The sequence below is a fragment of the Mercenaria mercenaria genome, chromosome 14, assembly GCF_021730395.1.
Source record: "Mercenaria mercenaria strain notata chromosome 14, MADL_Memer_1, whole genome shotgun sequence".
Taxonomy (NCBI): domain Eukaryota; kingdom Metazoa; phylum Mollusca; class Bivalvia; order Venerida; family Veneridae; genus Mercenaria; species Mercenaria mercenaria.
In genome coordinates this window covers 67,407,513-67,426,166 of record NC_069374.1, presented here as the reverse complement: position 1 = coordinate 67,426,166, position 18,654 = coordinate 67,407,513, and the positions used below count along the sequence as shown (strand labels likewise).

The following is an 18,654-nucleotide window of genomic DNA, read 5'->3' as shown; positions in this document are numbered from 1 at the left end:
TAGGTTTTAACTGACTTAATTAAGAAGATTTTACAATACTAGTATGTACATGAATTTTGAGTATACGAATTTTATAATCAATATACATGTAAAGGGTTCATTATTAAGCTCGGCATGTATTCGATAAAAAGCCAGAAATGTAAAGTAAATATTAATAAACTAGTAAACTAGATATAGAAAAGAAAATTCTCTCAGAGAAACAGTAATATGGACAGACCAACTGCATCACAGTGTTACTTCCACGTACCCGTACGATAGACTCAGTTTTTTAATAATTAGCCATAAGAAGCTCTTACATTAATATCTTTGTTATCATCAATCAGCTGCTGTGCTATATCTCTGCAGCCACCTTCTATCTCCGCAGTGTTAACATCTCCTTCCCAGTAACGGTCAGGTGTATGAGCGTAAGCCGCCGCCGGCGTAGCGTGGGTGATCCGGGAAGTCGTAACAATGCCTGTGCGCTTTCCTGAAATAGTATATTAATCTGCTAGGCATGCTCATAGACACATAATATAGTCATTCACAGTTTTTTTTATGTTTTTACGTTGCTTCTGCCATTTTTTATGAACTATAAGAATTGTAACCAATCAGCGGTGTAGCGCATCCAGTTATGAAGCTACTCAGTGGGATAGTGCAAAAATGAAAATCTTGTGCGGGTCAGCAGAACCTCCCCAGAGGAAAGCTTTGAGCAGAAATACAACTGGTGGCTCCTGCTCAATGACCAGTATATGTCCTGCGTAGATCTACAATTCACATGATAGGCCCGTGGCTCGGCTTACGAACATACGCACATGCATATTATCATTTTCAGATAGTAGAAAAAGAAAACAAATAAAAAAAACTACAAGGCTGAGAGGACTGGGTTCGATTCAAAGAGACCTTCCACTCATTCAACAAGAATAAATTTTATTGAACTGTGACAGAGGTATACAGTAAATCCTGCCTTCACCGTCGCCTATATTTAGCAGCCACTTGCCTTAAGTATTTTATGTTTGGTATCTTCGGTGCATGAAATAATCTGGTAAATGGTAAAGCGTGCAATAAAAGGTCATCCCTGTTTTTGCTATTGCTTTTAAAAAGTTTAAATCTGAGTAGTTCAAGTCTATATTTTTCATCGAAAATTTTTGATGGGAAACAAATTCCGTATGAAAGTATCGAAATGCATTTCACATTGATATAAGACGCTGTTTTCCTGTAGTCGTTTGAATTTCATATCTGAAAAGGTAAAATTTCATCACATTTAGAGTGTTAACTCTGACCCTGCTAAATTTCTATAATGAACTTGGCCACCTTTCAATTTGGACAGTATCATTAACTGTTAAAAGGGGTGCTTACCAAAAATATACTGACTGAATAGCGAACAGTGCAGATCATGAATATACTGCACGGATGTGCAGGCTGATCATGATTTACTCTGGCCGCAAATGCAGAATCAGTCGTATCCAGCATGATAAGGGTTAAGGCTACTACCTGTTTACATTATTCGAACACAATTATCAACTTTGTTTCACATCTATACTGACACTGCCAAGTGTATCCATATTACCCAGCAATTAGATCCCAGAGCTAAAAAAACACGGAGACATATTTGTGGCGTTCATTACACTATATGAATTCTAAAGTCAGTTTTATTGGATCATTTTCCAAGGTTTGTAGATACTTTTTTGCATCTGGTTATGTCTAGGTTACGATGCAAGCGTATGTGGTTACATGAACAGTCAATTTTATAAAGTAAACATTTTTTAACCGCAAAACTATTGTGAAATATTTACTAAGCTAGAGGCCTGATTATGTTACAAATATCTACAAATCCAAATATATGTACTGTATATTGACCTATCCTAGAGTTTCACACATGCGTATATACAACAGAAATGATTTATCACTCGTGAACAACGGAAAATCTTATGATTGAAACATCCAACTTCGAGATTTCAAATTTCTTCAACATGAGCACGTAACCAGGAGACCAAATTAAATGATGCATAGATGCAACCTAGAGCATTTAAGCCTTGTAACAGTTCTTTTTTGCCGTGGGGCGGATGGAGGCAAAGGGAGTAGAGAAGGAGAAGCCTTCAATGTTATAAACATATTCTAAAGTTCAAGTATGTGGTGTTATAGACCAAATATGGTCTATTACGTGTGTTTGAAGCAGTCCTGAAATGACCTCCAACCAACATGCAGTATTTCATAAAAACAGTTCGTGGTACCACAGTCATTAATATCAAATATAAGAAGAGCCATTATAAGAAATATTTCTAATGACATGACATATCAACATTCTTTACAGCTCGTAAATATCGACATTATATATCTAATACATAAATTCAGCCAACCCACGCCATGTTTGTGTTGCCTTCAAAAATTTAACAATATTACAATAGAAAATCAGTTTAGCAGCATGCGCAAAAGTTTACCCAAAGCTTATTCCGTCTCTGATCTGTTTTATCACTTCTTTTGACTTTTCTTTTACTATTTAGGCTATAATTTCAAATGTTACTCAACAGAGTAATTGAGTATTCATGTACTACACTACGTGCCTACCAGTACTGCCACCTTCGCAAGTGGAATTGTAAACTGCATTCCGCTCTAAATGGAATACGAACACATGGAATGTCATAGGATAGGACGGTGGCATACGTCCTTTGCAACACTTAGCTACTAAAATTGTGCACGAATACCTGCAGCTTGAGCCCAATCAACTAAAGATTCTACTTCTTTTCCCTCTGCGCTGAGACAATCGCTCGCTGTTGCCCGACCGTCAAGACCTACTATAAAATAGTTAGTTTTCACACCACTAAGCATGGCAGTGGCGGTTCCTGCTGAGTCAGCGGTTTGTCTGTCAACGTTATAAGTCTGAAAACAAAAATAATTAAATACAAACAAAATATTACATATAGGTTATATTTGGTTCTCGATATCAAGTTTACGGACATTGCACGTGTTTTTTTTCTGTATTATATTTCCTTTGAAAGCGCACGACACTAGCTCGAGAATGACATGGCGGAGAAACGTACGTTTTGAAATCATAAATTGAAATATTGAATCTTCGCAGAGAACTCTTTACGTATTGATCAGAGGATCTGAGTTTAATCCAAATGTATTTATACCAAACAGACATAACATAACACATTCCACCACCAAACAACAATCATTGCAACATATAGGCTATTACAGTTACACTGTACATGAAAACTTAAGCCATGTACGCATCGAGAAACAGCTCTTTCAAATTTGATCAAAAATTTTCGAGAAATACTTCGCTTTAATTGAACTATTCCGCATTCCGGTCCAGGCGTGCACAAACACAGATGCGTGATGACCTACCATTTGGCACCAAACATACGCTCGACCGTGTATAAATAGTGTTAAAACACTGTTTTGCTATAAATTATTTCTTAAACATTAACGTTATGTCCTTATTCAAAAGCTGGGTGAAGATCCTTTGGAAGCATAGAATGCTACCGAGTTAAATAATACCAGACTCGGTTTGTCTGTTCATGAGAGGTCATGGAAAGTGCTACATCCCTCACGACCCTAGCACCGGCTTAAGGTATTAGACCCGTAATAGAGCATCTCCTTTTTGAAGAGTGTTCAATTCCTACAATAAACCTACTTTGACTGAAATTGTTCAGGGAGCGTAGGTTCGAGCCCCATTGGGACCAATTTTTTTCCTTATTTTCCTTTTAAATTAAAAAATGTTCAAGACTTATTATTGATTTGTTACATACAAAAGTGGATTTTTTCATTAAATAAGCAATTTCTTGCTGTTCAAAGTGAATTTACCTCTGAAACAGAAGGGGGCTGAGTTAGACATCTTTAAAATACTGAGTTACATGGGGTAAAAGTTCTCTATTTTGCCTTTATTCTTTAGATTACATATTGTGAAAGAAATGTAGGTAGGTTTAACTTCTGCCCCAAGATTATCTTTGAATGAAGTGAGCCAATTTAAAACAGTCCCACTGGATTCAACTATATTTTTTCAATGTTGGAGTTAGAATTCTGTCTCATTAAATCCGTTTATTTGAGGCACCCTAGAAAAAATGAAACTGACAGTTTTATATTGTGTTTTATTATTGTTTACCAATAGTTTGGCGTTTCTTTTATTAAAATTAATGGTATTAAGCGGAACTCTATTACACATATGTTGAATGAACTCCATGGACCAGAAAATATAACAACACTGAACCCAAGTACGGGGAGACTTTTTATTAAAAGTGATGGTTAATAAAATCTGTAAAAAGATTCTTTGGAAGCAAAGAATGCAACCAAGAAGAATAATTAAAACATTTTTGAGTCAATATTACAAAAATCACTATATAAATCGCCGGTCCGTAGTTTCTTTTTTTTTTTTTTTTTTTTTTTTTTTTTTTTGAACCACTTTTAAGGCCCGTTTATTTCGTAAGTACATCAATACATCAATACATCATATACAGATATTTATACAATATTATAATTTTGAATGCACTATATAGCTAGAAAAAAGGGAAACAAACAAGAAGAGTATGAACAGGAATAATGTAAAGAAAAAAAAAGAAGTAACGGCCTTGGTAGTAAACATCGTTTGTACATATTACATATTCAACATTGGTATGAAATTTCTCCAATCATTGTTGAAACTGTCAAGAGAAGAGTTTTGAAAAGCTCTATACTTTTCGATTTTTAATCTGTTAGACAGTTTTTGTTTAAAGATAGATATGTTTGGTATTGTTTTCTTCGTTTTACAATTATATATGTAATATTTGGAAAACAATAGAATGAATGATATTATTTTATTTCTTGAATGAAAAAAGGATATAAATTTATCTTGAGTAACATCTATACCAACTTCAATAAGCCATTGAAACAATTCGTTCCAAAAAATTTGTGTTTTTTGGCAACTCCAAAATAGATGTTCTTGACTCTCTATTTCCATATTACAAAAGTCACAAAGACTGGACTCATTTAACCTGCAGTTAAAAAGAAACTTATTTGTTGCAATATTTCTGTGCAAAAAATTGTAATGAAAATTTTGTAGAATGTTATCTTGACAGATAACAAACGCATTCTTATATATTTCGTGCCAGTTAAAGGATCTGTTTGGGAAGTAATTCTCCCATTTTAATTGGGACTTTGGTTTTACATTTTGAATCATTAGCCTTTTTTGTTTCTGTATTTGCATTAATTTTTTGTTTAAAATGTATGACTCTGTTTTTTCTAGAATTTCATACGTATTTGTTTTGTCAGATATTATAGGGAGTATAATGTTTTTTAACTTTCGTTTCCATTCTTTTGGAATTGATGAAGTAAGTATGTGATAGTTTAAGAACTCATTATTAGGAATATTGTATTCTATTTGTAACTGATTGAAAGTTTTGAAATTATTTGTGTCTGTATCATAAACATCTTTAATACGGTTTATGTTTTTACTTTTCCATAGCGGGAACAAAAGTAGAGAGTTATTATTCTTCACATATGAATTTTGCCAAACAATTTGTTCTAATATGTTTTGAGGATTTTCAATAAAATTTATTTTACTCCATGCAACTAATATATCATTTATGAATTTGTTTTTAAGCTTTAGTTTTAATATGTCTTTTGTATTTATATTGCATTTGAATAAAGATATTCCTCCTAAGTGTTGCATGTGTTTCTTTATTACTTCTTTCCACAGTCCATTATTTGAGTCGCTTATTATTCTTTTAATCCAGCTTGATTTTAAGGAGTTTAAAAATATTGGTATGTCGATCATATTCAGGCCCCCGTTTTCAAATTCTTGTATTATTATGTCCCTTTTAACTTTATCCCTTTTTGAGTTCCATATGAATTCATAACAACTTTGAGTAATTCGTTTTATAATTTCATCCGAAGGATTAGGTAGAACAGAAAACAAAAATGTTAACTTTGGAAGAATTAGTGATTTCAATACTGAAATATTACCTATAGTTGTAAGGTATCTAGCTTTCCATCTATTAATGTCCGATTGAAATTGTGATAATCTATTATCATAATTTAGTCTAAGTATTTCATCAGTACTTGAATGAAAAGTTACACCTAGGGTTTTTACACTTTCTGAAGTCCATGTAATGTTTTCATATTTTTTTCTACAGTATACTAGGTCATGTTGATTTCGGAGCGAGCCTATCCTAAGAACTGTACATTTATTATAGTTTAGTTTAAGGCCTGAGATAAACGAAAATTGTTCAAAGATGTTTATCGTTTCTTTAAAACTGTTTTCAGAACTGTCTAAAAGCAGGGTGGCATCGTCTGCAAACATGCTGTTTTTAACTTCTATATCAAATATCTTGAATCCTTTAATATTCTTATTTTCTCTAATGGCTATAGAGAGTAGTTCAATAGCTAAAATAAATATGTAAGGGGACAAAGGACAGCCTTGTCTGACTCCTCGTTTAATATTAAAGGAATCAGACAAGAAACCGTTATATAGTATACAACTTGTCGGGTTTTTATAAAGTACATTTACCCAAGTTTTCAAATGTGGACCAAAATTAAAAAGATCCAGTGTTTTAGCAATAAATGCGTGACTTAGGCTATCAAAAGCTTTTTCAAAGTCAGCAAAAAATAAAATGCCCGGTTTATCATTTTTTTCTGCATACTCTATTACGTCATATATCAGTCTTATGTTTTCACCGATGTATCTTCCTTTGATAAAACCCGTTTGACTGTTATCAATTAAATTATTTAACACTAATTTTATTCTGTTAGCAATTACTTTAGTTAATATTTTGTAATCAACATTTAACAAACTTATAGGTCTCCAGTTTGACAACAGAGATAAATCTTTATTTGGTTTTGGAATTAATGTTATCAAACTTTGTGCTTGCAATTGGCTTAAATAGTTATTTTGGAAAGAGTAGTTGAAAGAATTAATGACATCATTTTTTATTTCGTTCCAAAATATTTTGTAAAACTCAACATTTATACCATCTGATCCTGGGCTTTTCCCATTTTTCATGTCTTTAATTGCCTCTGCGCATTCTTTTTCTGTAATTATTCCTTCGCAAATTATTTGTTCATCTTGGCTCAACTTTGGTATTTTTGTTTCGTCATAAAAATTATATTCTGAATTACTTTGTTTTTCTTTTTCATAGAGATTTTCATAGTATTTCTTTTGTTCCAATAAAATTTTGTTTTGGTTTGATGTAACCGAGCCATTTACATTTAAGTTCTTTATCAGTTTGCTCTCAGCATTTCTTTTCTCTAATTGTTTTAGTAGTTTGATATTCCTTTCACCATTTTCTACTTTACTACTTTTAGTTCTCATTATTATACCGTTTATATTTTCATCGAAATATCAATCTAATTCTGTTTTTTTCACATTTAGATTTCTTGTAAGATTTTCGTCAAAATTGTTTGCTAACTTAATTTCAATTTCTTCAATATCCCTTTCAAGTTTGTTAATTTGTTCTTTTTCACTTTTCTTTTTATGTCTTGCGAATTTAATTGTTTCATTACGAATAGTGCTTTTAATAACTTCCCATCGAATTTGAGGATTTGTGTCTAGATTTAATAAACGTATTTCAGTTATAGTTTTTGTGATCTTTTCCTTATAGTCTGTATCCAAAAGTAAACTATTATTCATTTTAAAAACACCTGGCCCTCTCTCTACTGGATCGAAATTGAAAGTAATGTATGCAATCGAGTGATCAGATTTAAAACTTGACCTTATACCCGATTTTTTAACGAGATTCATCAAATCATTTGAAACAAGAAAATAATCTAACCTACACGCTATATTTGAATGTACTTTCGAACGCCAAGTAAATCTTTTTGTTTCAGGGTTCTGGATCCTGAATGTATCTGAGAAATGATATGTTTCAGTTATATCTTTTATCTTTTTACGACATTTCAAATGTGTTTGTGTGTTCCCACCTTGTTTGTCAATATAAGGGTCCATAACAACATTAAAATCGCCTCCTGTTATAAACACCTGGTCATTTCTCTCTTGTATAAATTTTTCGAGTTTTGTAAAAAATAAAACATCATCTTTATTTGGTCCATAAACATTTATAATTACAACCTCCTTATTTTCAATCTTTACCTCCGCTGCTAATATTCGTCCTATTTCAATTTCATACGTGTTTACCAACTGAACATTTAAACCACACCTGAACAAAATAGCCACGCCTGCCTGGTTACTAGAATTTCCACTGCAAATAATTGTCCCACCCCATTCTTTTTCCCATTTTTCTTTTTCTGTTTCTCTAAAATGTACCTCTTGGAGTAAACAAATATCAACGTTTTGAGTTTTTAACCATTGAAAAACAGCATTTCTCTTCTCTTTACCTGATATTCCATTTACATTATATGTAAAAACTGTAGTATTAGTCATTCAAATGACTTTTTAGATAAACCTTTTCTACCAAAGCAGTTCCTTTAAAGCAAGATTTCAAGTGCGAGACTAAACGCAAGAAAAAAAAAACTATCAAAAATAAAAAATAGAATTTCTTATAAAGATAAGAAAATAGTAATTATCCGGTCGCCATTTTAACAGTACGTAAATTACATATTTTATTGGATACTCGTGTGTTAAGTTTTAGAAAAAAAAATCTACATGAATGTTTAAGAACAATCAGAATTTCATAATCTATACAACCTTAATTAAGTGTCTGAGAATATTCATCACTACTGACGTAATTCTAGTCATCATACAGAAAAACAACAACATAGAGACCTACTTCTAATACACATACATCTAATGAGAAAGGTTACAATTCAAAGCTTAAAAGGAAATATAATTGTAAGTTGTCAATCCATGTTCTTTTTTCTTCTTTCGAAACAAAAGTAAGAAGAAAAAAAAATCGAGAGACTATGTATATTAAAATATAACCACATAACGTTGATTATGTATATACATATATCTATATACAGCAAACATCAACTATCATTTTGACAAATAAACAAAAAGAAACAAATGATATGAATGTCAATATCAGTACTTATACCTGCAACTGTGTACAGGTTTTGGTTGCTACGAACATTGCTACCTGTTTTCTTGCAAATTGTTTAAAGTAACACAAATCAATTATTATTACGTCTTTACAGACTATGTTGCAAATAAACAATCTGTCTACCCCTCTATTACTTCTATCGAAAACTCGAAACTTTGAAGGATATTTGAAATATCTTATTTCACGCGTATAGCTGGTGGCAGTTTTGCGAATATATATAAACTGTTTTATTCAACATCGCGTCTGATCAACAATTAAAATATTTTACCACTATTTTCTTTTGAAGGAAGCGTATTTATTATTTATTCATAAATACTTATTTTTTTGAATAATCCTATATGTAAGTGTAGCTTTCTATTAGAATTATTTGCAAAGTTATATGATAAAGGGAGGTAATAGCCTCCAAGATATGAATAGAAAATGTTTCTTGCTATCTGTCGGTTTTAACAGTTTAATAACGTTCAATATATCCAATTTTTATCCAATAGGTGTAGGAATCTATTGATATAACCCTTATTAGGCCTGTTTGATGGAAATTTTCACAAGTACACAAAAACATAACAAGTAATGTAAAATACTCTTAGTACAATAACAAATTCATAGGAAAGTGATGAAGTGCATGGTCCGTAGTTTCTGCTGCAGACCGGTCTATAGTTGGGCTGCCGTCAATAGTCATTAAATTATCTGATGGATGGGTCTTTAAACTTTTCTTTCTTTATATTACGTAGGCAACAAGGAGGGTTAAGTCTTCAAGGATGGATTTTTAAGAGATACATAATTTGGACGGTAAGAAAACAGCAAGTCACCAGGAAGAAACAAAAATTTTAGATCGCCTGAAACAAAAATTACCAAAAGTTTTAAATTGGATATTTATTTTTTCAGTTAACAGCATATCTGTTCCATCTAAATGAGTTTTGAAACAAGATTTGAAACAAAGCTGACTTTCACTTTATACCAACCCAGTAATAAGCATCTGAACGATGAAGACGAAAAAGTATGAATTAAAGGCTCTATTCTATTTTCACTCTAACATGATATGCACGCCATAACTGACTTTACAATGTTCTATAAACGATCCGCGTTAGACGAAATGATTAATCATATTTTATTGTGTATATATATACTGAACAGCAAAAGAAACTATCCAGTTTTATAACTGAAGTGTTTTTTATTTAAAAACTTTAATTTATAAATCACTTGTGTTTTTCATATCACATAGGGGCCTACACTTGAAGAACTTTACAAAATCAATCAACCGTGAAGTCAGTAGTCCCACAATAGCTGTTTTGCACGAAATTCATGTGCGCATGTAATTAACAATTTTTTCTTTGTGAAATTTTATTGTCATTGGAAATATTGATAATTGGCTAACTCGAAAAACAGCATAAAGTTTAAAAAAATATTGTTGGATGCTCCACACGACTGAATCAAATTTAGCGCGAGCGCCAATTGGGATGTTACAATGCAACTGACACGCAGATGATATAGCCTTTCAAACGGCTATTGTGGGACTTCTGACTTCACGGTTGATTGATTTTTAAAAATTTATCACGTGAAGATTTTCAAGTGTAATTTTGGTATCAAGAAACAATTCAGATTTGAAAAAAAAAATTTTTTATTTCAAAATATACCAGTTATACATCTGGATAGTTTCTTTTGCTGTTCAGTATATATTCACACATGTATACATAACATTTATGATTTAATACAAGCATTAAATCAAATACATACAAATGGGTTGGGCCAAAAGTTATTCCAACATTATCTAGGGCCCTCCCCAGAACAGTCAGTTTATAAGTAGCTCAAACGTAATGTGTTAAGGTTGTGTGGTTGTATAATTTCAAGATTTTAACAATAATTAAATATTTTGGGAAATATGCATTGAAAAGAAGTAAAATATTGAAAAGAAGTTAAATAATTATTTTGTTAGATATCTAACAAATTGTTATAAAAATACGAAAACAAGATAATAAAGAAATAAACAAACAGGAAGTTGTACCATTGTTAAGTTGCCGCTAGTACTGACACCACCGCCCCCAGTTTTGCAGCAGTTACGTTTTTATGGTGAACTACGATGACAATCATCCAATATGTTATTTGTTAACAGGTACGAATGTCACCTCTCACATTATAGCTGTATGTCAAGGTTTATTCACGTGTGTTTACACAGTGTCATATAACACAGTCCCGGGCATTGCTCTCTATCTTTCAACATTTAATTTTACCAGCAATGAGACTACACATTAAGCAATGAAATGTCTTCTTGGCCGAGTGTTTAAAGCCGCAGGCTTATAATCACTTTTCCCACACTGTCATGGGTTCGAACCCGAAACAGGCATGTAGAATTCTTTCATGAGGGGAAGTTATCCAGCTGGCTTGCAGGAGGTCCGTGGTACAACTCGCGTGCTCGCACGCGACGGAAGAATATTTGCAAATTTTACGCTGTCATAATAAAAAAAATAAAAGTTGTTTCTTCTAACAAACCTTAGATAATGCTACATTGGGAAATTCCTCAAAGGCAAGCACACTTTCTTCTCCTGGGCGGTTGTTCAGTTGTCCCCTGAGTATTCTAGCTGCCGTAACTGTTGTTGGGCCCATACCATCCCCGATAAACAATATCAAGTTCTTTGCTATTTTGTTGATTTCCACTTGTTGTTTTCTCTTTTGCAGTCTGTCTTTTGCCAAGTTCCTCCAAAACGCTGGGTCTGGAAAATACGCGGTATGAAGAGTTACTCCAAGACTGACCTTGGTGCATTCAAAGCAGAATGGCAACTGGCTGTAATCTCGCGTGAACTCGTGTCAGAGCGTGATTCGGCGTTATCTTACTAAAAACAAACATCGGCGAGCATGGAGTTACAATTTGTACCTTTAAAACTACATTTAAAATACATGTTAGCTTCTAAAACAAAATTAGTTTAATGTGAAATGGTCTTAAGACACGAAGTACAGGGTTTTTTTTGCCATCGAAAGAAGCGTGGTCATACGGTGATTATTATTTTACCGATAAATAATTGCTTTCGCATACAAAATGGCGCGTGAAGAAAGCGCCACTTCCGGTAAACGAGATCTCGTTTTTTTGTCACGGGAGGTTGGCGAGATTTGCTCTATATGCCTTTCAAGTTGCCAATCTATTTATTTTTATAGCTCTTTGGTGCATTACGGCCTTTCTTTTTATTCTTTTTTTTTTTTAAATTGTTGTTGTTGTTGTCGCTGTTGTTTTGTAAAGAGCTAAGTTTGTCAACATAGTAGATAGTTGTACCTTTAACACTTTTATTTCACCGTTCTTTTTTTTTTTTTTGTCTTTTTTTCATATGGTTGTAAGATTGCTGTTATGTCCTTCATGTATATATTTACGGTTTATTAATTTTAAGGTTGGGCCTCACATTATATACATAAACAAAATTTATACTGTTTCAAATGAATGCCGTATATCAGGATGGTCACCTTCAGCCCACTTGTATTATCTTTGCCGGCATATCTTACTTACAAACGGCAAAAGAAAGGCCGGTAGTTCTACATGTACACAGGTTCCATCCGTGCATAGAATAAAGCAAGGAGAGGCATCTTCAGAAGCCATTTTCTGTATTTATTTAAAAGCTAGGAGTATATCCTCAACACACAGCAATAATTACCAATAATCTACCTGCCCATTACATGTTCAACTGCACTATCCAGTAGGACTGGATACTTAAAATATTCTCAAAAAGTTGTTCCCCTTTCAAATGTATGCACTGCTGAAAACTACGTTCCACCTATATATGTGAAATTTCAGAACTGGAGCAGTTCTTTGAAAACAGTGTGTTTAAAGGCGTTGAACTGTCCAAAAGTATGGCCCCTTTATGCAGTATTTTTTCCGGAAATCAATGTATATATCAGTAAACTGACAATTGTATTGTAGTGTAATATACATGTTTTACATGCTGTTCAGTTTTAATGTAAAACAATCCCTTCTTTCTATGATTTGGTGTTGTTTGATTTTTTTTCTCAAAATATGGTGTTAACGATTAACTGTCAGTATGACTTCGACGCAAACTCCTACGCAGTGATCTCCCTTGCCGCTACGCTCAATGAGAGTAGCGGCAAGGGAGATCACTGCGTAGGAGTTTGACGATGAAATGATTATAGATAATATAAAAAAGATGTACATACCTTTTTCTCCACGTGGAATATTTGGTCCTGTGAGGCCGTTTGCCAGAGATATGACGACCGTTGATACAGTAAACAGTATAAGTCTTCTGCCGTCCATTCTTCCTCAAGTTTTCCTGTAAGTAAAAAGTATTTCATTCGTTTGGACACACTACTAAAATTACTGTCCTCTACTTTGACCATACTTGGACCAGTGAACTTAGCTCGGTCTCTGTCATATACCAGTTTTTACAGACGTTTTTAATGAATATAGTACCAACGTTCACAGCATCCATGATGCAGCAGTACAAACTTCAGTAGGATCGTAGGATCAAACCAAAGTAGAGTCACATGTTTTTATTTCTTCTTTGCCTCTAAAGGTTTGTATCACAAATTTATATAAAAACTCCATCAGGTTTTTAAAACAAGACGGCCAAGATGCACCTGAGAAACACACCATAACAGTGTAAACATGTTTTACCTATTGATTTCATGGAAACAAATATTCTGACCAATTTTCATTAAGATTGGACCAAAAATGTGTTCTCTTAAGTGTAAACAAGAATTTTCTTTGATTTGACCTAGTGACCTAGTTTTTGACCCCAGATTACCCATATTCAAATCTGATCTAGATTTCATCAAGGCAGCCATTCCGACTAAATGTTATGAATATCCGGTGTAAAATGCAGCCCTATTGCGTACACAAGATTTTTCTTTGATTTGACCCTAGATGACCCATATTCGAACTTGACCTAGATTTCATCCAGACAAACATTTAAATCAAATTTCCTGAAGATCTGGTGTAAAATGCAGTTCCTGTTGCATACACAATGTTTTTTCTTTGATATGACCTAGTGACCGAGTTTTTGACCCCAGATGACCCATATTCGTATATAACTTAGGTTTCATCAAGGTTACCAGTCTGACTTAATTTCATGAAGATCCGGTGTAAAATGCAGTCCCTATTGCATACAAAATGTTTTTCTTTGATTTGATCCAGTGACCTAATTTTTGACCACAGACGACCCATATTCCAAACTGACCTAGATTTCATCAAGGCAATCATTCTGACTAAATTTTATGAATATCCAGTGTAAAATGCAGCCCCTATTCGTACACAAGGTTTTTCTTTAATTTGACCGGGTGACCTAGTTTTTGATCTTAGATAACCAATATCCAAAACTGACCAAGATTTAATCCAGACAAACATTTTGATCAAATTTCATGAAGATCCGATGTAAAATTGCAGTTCATGTTGCATACACAAGGTTTTTATTTGATTTGAACTAGTGAACTAGTTTTTTATCTCAGATGACCCATATTCAAACTTGATTTAGATTTTATCAAGCCCATCATTCTGAATAAAATTCATGAAGATCAACTGAAAAGTGAAGCCTCTATCGCATACACAATGTTTTTCTTTGATTTGACCTACTGACCTAGTTTTTGAATCTAGATGACTCATTTTCAAACTTGGCCTAGATGCCATCAAGATAATCATTCTGACAAAATTTCATAAAGATCAGTTGAAAAATGCAGCCTCTATCGCATACACAAGCTAAATGTTGACAGACAGACGACGGACGCCGGACATCGAGCGATCACAATAACTCACCTGAGCAGGTGAGCTAAAAAAGACAACATGCTAATAGAACCCAATGATGACATTTCCATGTACAAAGCACTCGGCGAACATTAATAAGCGTAAATGATCATATGTTAAATCAGGCTTTAAATCTAGCGGACGCGGTGGATAGTGGTAGCACGCCTGACTATGAAACTTTGAGCCGTCACATCTACTAAAACTACTAACATTTGGATAAGAGCCTTGTATGGGTGTTTTATACCTTGTTAAAGAACCAGGAAAACTTCTGAATGAGTCGACTATATGGGTCACTGTTGGCGACTATAAATAAGCTTAAAGGCAGAGTTTAGATTTTTTTATCATTTTCACTGTAACACAATAACACACGTGAAATAATGGTGACCAATGGTGTTGTTTTTCATTTACACTATGTAAACAAACATGTGTCAATAAGGTTTTATGTAAATTTGCACAGACCTTGAGAGGATATCATATTCCGTTTATTCGACAATAAAAAATGCGCGTATCTTTTAAACGAATTCACCGGGTGCAGTACAAACTGTCAATGACATAGAAAAATTAAATTGAAAGACCCTTTCTTTGTATATGAATAGCATGCCTATAAAGTCATTAGTTTGTGCTGAACGCGATGATATGCCTTATTTGTAAAGACACCGTAAATTTACGTACATCTCCGATATTAAGCATGGCCATAAACCATCTTTAAAATAAAATCAATTTTTAAATGAGAACCAACATAGTGCATTTGCGACCAGCATGGATCCAGAACAGCCTGCGCATCCACGCAGTCTGGTCATCCATACTGTTCGCTGACGGTTTCTCTAATTGCAATAGGCTTTGAAAGCGAACAGCATGGATCCTGACCAGACTGTTCGGATGCGCAGGCTGGTCTGGATCCATGCTGGTCGCAAGTGCACTATGTTGGTTTCCTCATGGCGCGGCTCAAATTGCTTTAAGCTTTGATTAATGTCACAGAAGTCTATCTTGTTTTACGGTTTAAAAGTTTCAGTAAGTATCGTATCCTTCTTTTGATTTAATGTGTCAAAATCTGATACTGTCGATAATTGAAAATAATACAAATAGATGAACTTTTTAACTTCAAAAATCGTCGCCTTAATTCCAGAATGACGTAAGTCCATTTTTGGCAAAATTGAGATTTTAATGTCATTAGGTATGTCTCCATGACTTCTGTATGGTGATCGGGATTGCCTCAGTCGGCCCAGCTGCATATGGGTATGAGTCAATTGCTAACGATAAGGTATAATTGGTTTTAACTGTTCTCAAAATAGGACCGCCCAAAAGCTCTACATAGCTGTAGTTGATTGTTTCAGAAAGCGACGGTTAATAAATTTTCCCCTTATCTTACAAATTAAGAACCTGTACTCTAAATATGCGTTATAAGTTATCAAATTATGTGCGGATTTTTTTTTTATTTTATTATATCTTATTTCGTGCAGTTAAATGAATTAACCTGAGCGTAAAAATGTAACTTTTGTAACATTTCTGATTATTTCTCCATAAAGTGAAACAAAATTTTAAAAAAGTTTTCCTTACTATAATATCTTTGCTTTATCCGAACTGAGATCAACTATTCCCGACGAGATATCTATCGTTGCACTGTGAACTAATGAAGTTTCCCTGGGTTATCCACCCGGGTTCCGCTTGACTAATATCCCTGCAATCAAGGGCGGATCAAGATTGGGATGGTATTTGTAACTACTTTAAACCGTAACTTAAACTCTAACTTAAAGGGCAAATGCTTAAGTTCCAAATAATCTATACACGGAAATGGCCAATACGGGACGTTGTTTAGACGCTGGCCGGAAACACAGTCTTTTTTTATAAGTTGCAAGTACCCATTTGTTCCTGAAATTATCCATTGAAGTGTACCTGGAGAGTAACAACATAGCCTGGCTGCTTCGCAAATTTATCTCCCAAAATCAAATGCAGATTCCCGCCCCACCCATAACTGGTGTTCCGAATAGACTTCAAAATCTTCAGAACACTTCAGCTCGAATCATAACGAGAATATCGCGTTATGATCACATTACACCGGTCTTAAAAGAACTGCATTGCATACCAGTTTCTCACAGACTAGACTTTAAGATTCTAGTTCAAACATACAAAGCATTGCATGTCCAATCACCGATCTATGTTAAAGACTTGCTAGAACTCTATCAGCCAGCAAGAAATTTGAGATCCAAGAACAACTCAAAATTATGGTGGCTGATTTCTGCCATTTCGCGTTTTCGCCCCGCGACCCCGCCAAGCGAAAACACGAGAATTAACAAGTTAAAATGGCGGGGGCGCGGGGCGAAAACTCGCTATTTAGCGGGGGCGCGGAGCGAAAACACGATAATTAGCGGGGTCGCGGGGCGAAAAGTCGACATTTAGTAACTCTGATGGCGCGGGCGCGGTGCGAAAACTCGACGTTTGAAGAGCGCTAATTATCGTGTTTTCGCCCCGCGCCCTCGCCAATTTAGTTACTAAATCTCGACTTTTCGCCCCGCGACTCCGACAATTAGCGAGTTTTCGCCCCCCCCCCCCCCCCGCCACTGTAATGCTTAAATTTCGCTTTTCGCCCTGCGAGCTCGCTAATTAGCGGTTTGTCGCCCCGCGACCCCGCCATTTTATTTCTCTAATTTCGACCTTTCGCAGCGCGACTTTTTGCATTTTCGTTTTGTAAGTGTTACGCATTGCAATTATCTATGTGGCTGATTTGTGCCATTTCGACTTTTCGCACCGCGATCTCGCCGAGCGAAAACACGAGGATTAAGATGGTTAAAATGGCGGGGGTGCGGGGCGAAAATTCGCTGTTTAGCGGGGCCGCGGGGCGAAAAGTCGAGATTTAGTAACTGGAATGTCGAGGGCGCGGTGCGAAAAGACGAAGTTTAAGCAGCGCTAATTATCGTGTTTTCGCCCCGCGCCCCCGACATACCAGTTACTAAATCTCGCCCCGCGCCCCCGCTAAACAGCGGGTTTTCGCTCCGCGTCCCCGCCTTTTTAAGGTTTAAATCTACTTTTCGCCCCGCGACCCAGCTAAATAACGAGTTTTCGTCTTCCGGTATGTGAATTAGCATATGTAGGGGTTTACAAGATTGTGTTTTCAATATGTCGGATGGATGTTACACATCTTTGAATGCCAGCAGTGCGGACACGGAAAGTATCCTCTGTTTTAGTCATTCAAAGTAAATGATTGTTATTGTTTTTATAAAATATAGTCGGTACTTGTTTATGTTTGTTTGCTTTTAATGTTTAGTTGATTATGTGTATTAGATTCTATAGTCTGTTTCAAAAAGTTCGTAAAATGGATGACAGTATTGACCGTATAACCGATAGGCCTGATACGGCACGATTTATTTATAGAGCCTACAGTACAGGGGTGACTAACTCAAAGGTCCCTTAAGTCTTAAGGTACCATAGTCGTAACGTCACCTTTTCTTGCTCGTAGGAATTTTTTTGATTAACTCAATCTTCTCGTAAGATACGAGATACCTTCAGTAATGCCGTATCTTAAGGTAAAAAAATGGTGCCTTATCTATATCGGAAATAGATAGAAAATTGAAGAAATTAAGTTTTGTTTAACTTTCTGATTAATTTTTCATTTATAATCTAGCTTTTCCAATTCTTGTTGTTTTTTAAATCGATATAGAGGTAATTTCCAGACAGATTTAAAAAATCTGTTTTTTCTTCTTTTTTTTTGTCTACCTGCAAGGCAACTCTCATTTCAAACCATATAAAGTTGCCTTAATACAAGTATTGAGCAATGGTATTTTATTTAGTAAAAAAAAAAAAAAACAACATAATACGAGTATTAATGAATATTTGCAAAGATCTTCAAATGACCTCAAACATGCAAGACACTTTTTGAACTGATGGTATAAAACCTCCGATGTTCATCAAAACATTTTTTTAAATCACAACCTATATAGGAAATTTTCAATCAATATTATATAAATTGATATTTCGTAT

General features: G+C 34.4%; 1 protein-coding gene across 4 annotated transcripts in view; it reads right to left on the bottom strand.

Moving 5' to 3' along the window:
• Positions 1-18,654, bottom strand: part of LOC123527772 (alkaline phosphatase, tissue-nonspecific isozyme-like) — a 125,391-nt gene that overhangs the window by 99,235 nt on the left and 7,502 nt on the right. For 3 of the 4 annotated variants that reach the window (XM_053523782.1, XM_053523781.1, XM_053523779.1), the window contains exons 2-5: positions 13,101-13,213; positions 11,436-11,656; positions 2,682-2,856; positions 297-466 (exon numbers count right to left, since the gene is read on the bottom strand). In XM_053523782.1, coding sequence (XP_053379757.1) covers positions 297-466; positions 2,682-2,856; positions 11,436-11,656; positions 13,101-13,197 — 663 coding nt within the window. In that variant the 5' untranslated portion in view covers positions 13,198-13,213. Of the gene's footprint in view, positions 1-296; positions 467-2,681; positions 2,857-11,435; positions 11,657-13,100; positions 13,214-16,236; positions 16,390-18,654 lie in introns of those variants that run through there. The other variant, XM_053523780.1, reaches the window with a different exon arrangement.